Here is a 6000-nt window from a genome sequence, read left to right on the forward strand (position 1 = left end):
CCAACCAAGGTGAGGCACGAGGCTCAGCAAGGCTCCAAGACATGATCGACTCAGCACAACAAGGATGCTCCCCGCGCAACAGCCTCCCCACCAAAAAAACACGATCTTTTTGGTTGTGATCTTCTTCCTCTTCCTTTTCGACCCCGAACAGAACCTTTTTATCCTTGGTCCTCGTCACTTCAATCGAGCCGTTTATTGGCCCACCGCCATCGCCTTCCGCCAATCGTGATCACGGGGCGGAGCCATCCGCTGCACTGTCCTGTGACGTCACGGCCAGTCTCCAGAGAATACCAAAAAGGGGTTTACGCAGACACACTTACCCTATCCCGTGTCCCTATTTAATTACGTGACAATTATCATTTCCCCCCTTGAAGAAATGAACATTTACTAGACAACTTATCACCACTGAATTGCTACTTATTACATCGAGATCCTGGTAAACTCGAACAGCATGGCATACCTAATTAAACATCCTAATTACCCTTTGAATGCATACCCCCCCCTCAAACGTAACAATATGTTAGTCAGCTTGTGTTTTTTTTTTTTTTGTTATCTTGCCAAAACGAAGTTTTTGCAAGATATGTTAGTCAGCTTGTATGTTTTTTTTTTGTTTTGTTTTTTTTTGTCTGTAATCACGTATAAAAAATTCTGCAGAGCACAGTTGTCATTGGACATTTTTGTAACTTCGCATATCAGAGGCCTATAGAGGTCCCTTTCAGTGCACAAAATTTTGAAGGTCAAGGTCACTTTGTTGCAAATCAGGGGAGTCGACGAAACCCTAATTTTTTGAGTAATTTTGATCGGATCGTCTTCAAACTTCATGGGAATATAGTTCATGGTCTGGCGCTCAGCTGATTAATTTTTGGTGGCGATTGGCCTTGACCTTCATGGTTAGCACCAAAGGTCAAACATATTTGACCCCAAGGTCAAATTTTGAAATCTTAGATACCATATCGAGTAATACCTCATCTGAAAGCACTTGATAAGTGCTTTCCAGATCTGTCAAAAGTTTGACGCCATGACGTCATTTGATGACGTCATGAAAAAAAACGGATTTTTCATGAAAATTTTATTTTTTTGTTTGTCTGTAATCACGTATAAAAAATTCTGCAGAGCACAGTTATCATTGGAAATTTTTGTAACTTCGCATATCAGAGGCCTATAGAGGGCCCTTTCAGTGCACAAAATTTTGAAGGTCAAGGTCAAAGGTCAAGGTCACTTTGTCGCAAATCAGGGGAGTCGAAGAAACCCTTATTTTTTGAGTAATTTTGATCGGATCGTCTTCAAACTTCATGGGAATATAGTTCATGCTCTGGCGCTCAGCTGATTAATTTTTGGTGGCGATTGACCTTGACCTTCATGGTTAGTGCCTGAAGTCAAACATATTTGACCCCAAGGTCAAATTTTCAAGTTTTAGAAACCATATCGTGTAGAACCTCAAATTGAACACCTCGATGAGTGCTTTCCAGATATGTCAAGGTTGAGACATTATGACATCATTTGGTGACGTTATGAGCCAAACGCATATTTTTCATGGTTACTCTGTAGAACGATTCTCATCGGAATCTCTCGTAGGCAGATATTCCTCAAGGAGTCGCTCCTGGTGAATAGAAGCTCTGTTCACCTCAGTGTGACCTTAAAGAAGTCACACGTGGTCACCTTTTGGCAAGATACGGGTCACCCTGAGGGTGACATTGGTTTATTAAGTTGTCGAAGACAACTTCTGTCACTTTGTACAGTTAAGAGTTTGTTTGTTTGTGTGTGTGTGTGTGTGTGTGTGTGTGTGTGTGTGTGTGTGTGTGTGTGTGTGTGTGTGTGTGTGTGTGTGTGTGTGTGTGTGTGTGTGTGTGTCTGTGCATCGATTTTCTCAGCGGTCCTTGTGTATATGTCCACGAAACATTTTGACATGAAAGATAATCACCCAAGGACTGAAGCTATAAATTTGCGTGAACCTGAATCAAATGATGACGTCACGAAAAATTCACAAAGTTTCAAAAAATCCCAATCATTTACATGGGACGAAATTTCAAAAAATCATTTCTCCGCCATTTCTTGTTCAATTGCTTCGATATTTAATGTGCTTATGTAGGGTCATAATATATTTCACCCTGCCATGTTTCAACCGGATCGGATCCAGATTGTGACGTCACAAAATGTTTGAAATTTGCATTGAAAAGCCCATTTACATGACAAAAAAAATTCTTAAAATTCGAAAGTTTTATATTTTTCGCTCAAACTTTTAGGGAATGTAAAACATACGATTGGCCATTAGCTGACGTAATTTGATCAACTTCCGGTTTGTATTCTGGATCCCATCAGCAAAAATGTGTCATAATTTGGCCATTTTTGAAAGCGCGGATCTCCATCAATTTTTGTGATATGTGGCTCAAACTAGGTGAGAATGTAGTTCAGATATTACTCTTTCATGAGATATCCAGGCCTTCGTTGTGACTGTTCCGGTTCAATAGTTCGCCTGACACCGAAAATTCGTCTATCGCGCTCAGGCGCCAATGGCACTATTCTGCAAACGTGATGTATTATTTTGCAGTGCAGGCCAGTTTTATTAACAATGAAAGGCCCTCCACATCGTACCAATCCATTATGACGTTACCATCACGCAGGTGTGTCAATTTTCCGTTTTCAGTAAGAATTTTGCTTGTTTTTATGCGGAGGAGGTGGAGGTGATGATGGAGTTTTTGACTTAAACCATTGACATCACATTCCACATTCGAATGTTGTTCATGATGACAACTGACTGAACTGTAAATGCTGTTTCTTGTGCTGTATCCGTGTGACTGCAATGAAGTTATAATCAATTTTCAAACAACTTCGACAACTTCCTCACTCCATGAGTGATTCATTTGTTTGTTTGTTTGTTTGTTTGTTTGTAGGCACGATAACTCGAGAACAGAAGAAGCTATCAATGTCAAATTACACCACCTGATTCAGGAGGGTGATGGCTAGTGCTGATTAGATTTTGGTCAAAATCGGTCAAAGGTCAAGGTCACAGCAAGGTCAAATATTCGATTTTTGATGGTTTGGTACAGATAACTCGAGAACGGAAGAAGCTACCAATGTCAAATTACACCACGTGATTCAGGAGGGTGGTGGCTAGTGCTGATTAGATTGTGGTCAAAATCGGTCAAAGGTCAAGGTCACAGCAAGGTCAAATATTCGATTTTTGATGGTTTGGTACAGATAACTCGAGAACGGAAGAAGCTACCAATGTCAAATTACACCACGTGATTCAGGAGGGTGGTGGCTAGTGCTGATTAGATTGTGGTCAAAATCGGTCAAAGGTCAAGGTCACAGCAAGGTCAAATATTCGATTTTTGATGGTTTGGTACAGATAACTCGAGAACGGAAGAAGGTACCAATGTCAAAATACACCACCTGATTCAGGAGCGTGGTGGCGAGCGATGATTAGATTTTGGTCAAAATCGGTCAAAGGTCAAGGTCACAGTGAGGTCAAACATCCAAAACATTCGATTTTTGATGGTTTGGTACAGAATCATCTTAGAAACTTCTGGTTTGCGTCGCTACCTTCTCTCGAGACAGCTTTTATTAGACAAGGTCAGTGGTCAAGTTGACGATTTCGTAAGTACCAGTCTATGACTGCTTGTTTGTTTGTTTGTGAACAGTATTACGGAAAAACTCCTCGACGGATTTCGACAAAACTTGGTGTGGGGATGATTAGGTATGGTCCAAGTACCATGCCATTAGATTTTGGACTTGGTCCAAAGTCCAATATGGCCGCCATAGCGGCCATTTTGAAAAAATATTTGAATTTTTGTTTTTGCATTTCTACATGTTTTAAGTGATTTCCAACCCCCCCCCAAAAAAAACATTTTTAGAGAAAAAAAAAATTTGCAACTTTTTTTTTCAAAAAAAATTCGATTTTTTTTTTTGTTTGCATTTCTACATGTTATGAGTGATTTTCAACAAAAAACATGCCAAAATTATAATTGCGGCTGATTTTGGAACTTCAGGTGGATATACCCATGTAAAATCAATTTCTGTCTCAAGGAATCTAGACGACGAATGAATTGAGTATGTAAAAGTTAAAAGTAAAAGGGAAAGTTGCAAACTATAACTCTGTGAGCACTGTTGACGTCAAATTGAATGAATAGGATATCAGGTTCACTTGAGTGACCCAGCAGTATTGTCGGCGGAGGTTTTGCACTCTACCGAGTGCTCCCCCTCGAGTTCAACAATTTGTATTGTTTGTTCTTATTTAAGTGTTTGTTCCTATGGTTACCTTCTATGGGTAGCCTCATGAAAAACAGACGTTTTATTCAGTTTGCCTGATAAAATACCATAGTCTTTTCTTCTTGCATACGGGAAAAGTTCAGCACTCAAACAGTTCATCCTAATCCCCTGTGTCTGTGTGTATATAATATATTGATGGCCCGTCATGATGTACATACACACTCACCACTGGTGCATAAACGAGTTCCCTTTTGGTAAGATACCCGAAGTCAAAGGTAAAGGTAAGGGTCAAGCGAAAGGTGCCCCCCCCCCGACCACCACTTTCACAACTGTAACGGAAAAAAAAATTCTTCCCACTCTCTCCCCCAACCGTGCCTCCCCTGTATATCCCTGTCCCCGTCTCGCTAACCGTCCTTCGCTCTCAGTCCTCCCGGCCCGCCTTAACCATCCCTTCCCGTCAATGGAGCCGGCACCTTTTGCCTCGCGCTTCTGGGACGTCGTGACGTCAGTGCGAGTTCCGGCTCGCGCGCGGAAGCGTCCCACGTCACGTCACGTCACGTCACGCGCTCTCACCCGGGAAGTCCGCGATGTCCTCCGTCCGGTTCATGGTGGCGATGAGCGACGCGGACATGGCGAACCAGAACGCGCGAGCGCCCCGTCCTGGCCTCATGACTCGCTCCCGGCTGTCCCGTCGCGCCCGATGGCGTCGATGAAAAGCCTCCGCTGAAGAGAAATTAAACAAAGTGTGACGTCCTCAGCATCAGGGGCCAAACGTGCTCGGAAACTTCAAGGACGCCTCGGTTTGAGTGAGTCGAGTTTATAAATAGCCAAGGCAACGTTCCCGCGCATACCTCGTGCGCTCAGCTCGATATTTCCACACGTGAATTAAAAAAAAAAAGATTAAATGTAAAAAAAAACAAAAAAAAAAAACAATCGAAACACGTTTACTTCAGAGAACGTCGCGCGCCTTTCCCTCCTGGCCTGTCACGTGTCCTCCAAGGTGGTTGGCGCGCGGTCCAGGATCTTCACCACTATGTTCCGGTCACGCTCCACAGGCTCCACAGGCTCCACGAGCACGTTTCGTGCCGCAGTGTCCGTCCGCTGTGCCCTGACTCTTTATAAACGATGCCTTTTACATTGCGGACCCCCCGCCCCTCTTCTGCTCCTCATTCCCTCCTCCGACCTCCTCATGAGCCGCGTCAACACAATTAACGGGACAAATCAATTGGATCCATCATTCTCCAATTTATCTGGACACTTTGTCACCATGCGGCGAATGATAAAACAATAATTGTATCATCATAATCAAAGATTTCTGAAAATATGGATTATATTGACCCACAAGCACGGAACTACCTTCACCCACCCACATATATTTCCTAATTTAATTATAAGATATTTATTTTACGTACAGTGACCTCATGACCCCCTGGTGGATATTTCCAAATGGGACAAGATCTCGATACAGTTGTCCTACTCAAGCCCGAGTAGTGTTTCAACCGTAAGTTCAGTGCAGTATATTTAGTACTATTAAATCGAACGATTTAACGATTTATCCATTTCTTCTGTTTCCCATGTACTGTACCATACCCTTATTCTGTTACAGAACGAGTTTCTTGGCAAGACTCATACCTGGGCGGTTTGCTATTCCTCTCCCAGCAGTAGTTCGGGCAGGAATTTGGAAATTGTTCAAGGTGCCGACGATAGCTCACCTACTCTTCTCGAAAGACGCAGTGTGATCTTTAACGTCCAGCAACTAAGGCCGGCAGATGGGACGTCGGGTTTAACGTC

The 6000-nt window shown here is 42.8% G+C and overlaps 1 protein-coding gene across 4 annotated transcripts in view; it reads right to left on the reverse strand.

The window, feature by feature from the left end:
- The window catches only part of LOC147015083 (stromal interaction molecule 2-like), a 106748-nt gene extending 101436 nt beyond the window's left edge, over window positions 1–5312 (reverse strand). The window contains exons 1-2 of one of the 4 annotated variants that reach the window (XM_085849488.1): window positions 5158–5312; window positions 4783–4932 (exon numbers count right to left, since the gene is read on the reverse strand). In XM_085849488.1, the coding sequence (XP_085705614.1) occupies window positions 4783–4879 (97 nt within the window). In that variant the 5' untranslated portion in view covers window positions 4880–4932; window positions 5158–5312. Of the gene's footprint in view, window positions 1–4435; window positions 4609–4782; window positions 4933–5157 lie in introns of those variants that run through there. The other 3 variants (XM_085849485.1, XM_085849486.1, XM_085849487.1) reach the window with 3 other exon arrangements.
- Window positions 5313–6000: the final 688 nt, after the last annotated feature.

The sequence above is a fragment of the Eptatretus burgeri genome, chromosome 12 (assembly GCF_056783735.1).
Source record: "Eptatretus burgeri isolate ZD-2024b chromosome 12, Ebu_testis_v1, whole genome shotgun sequence".
Classification (NCBI taxonomy): domain Eukaryota; kingdom Metazoa; phylum Chordata; class Myxini; order Myxiniformes; family Myxinidae; genus Eptatretus; species Eptatretus burgeri.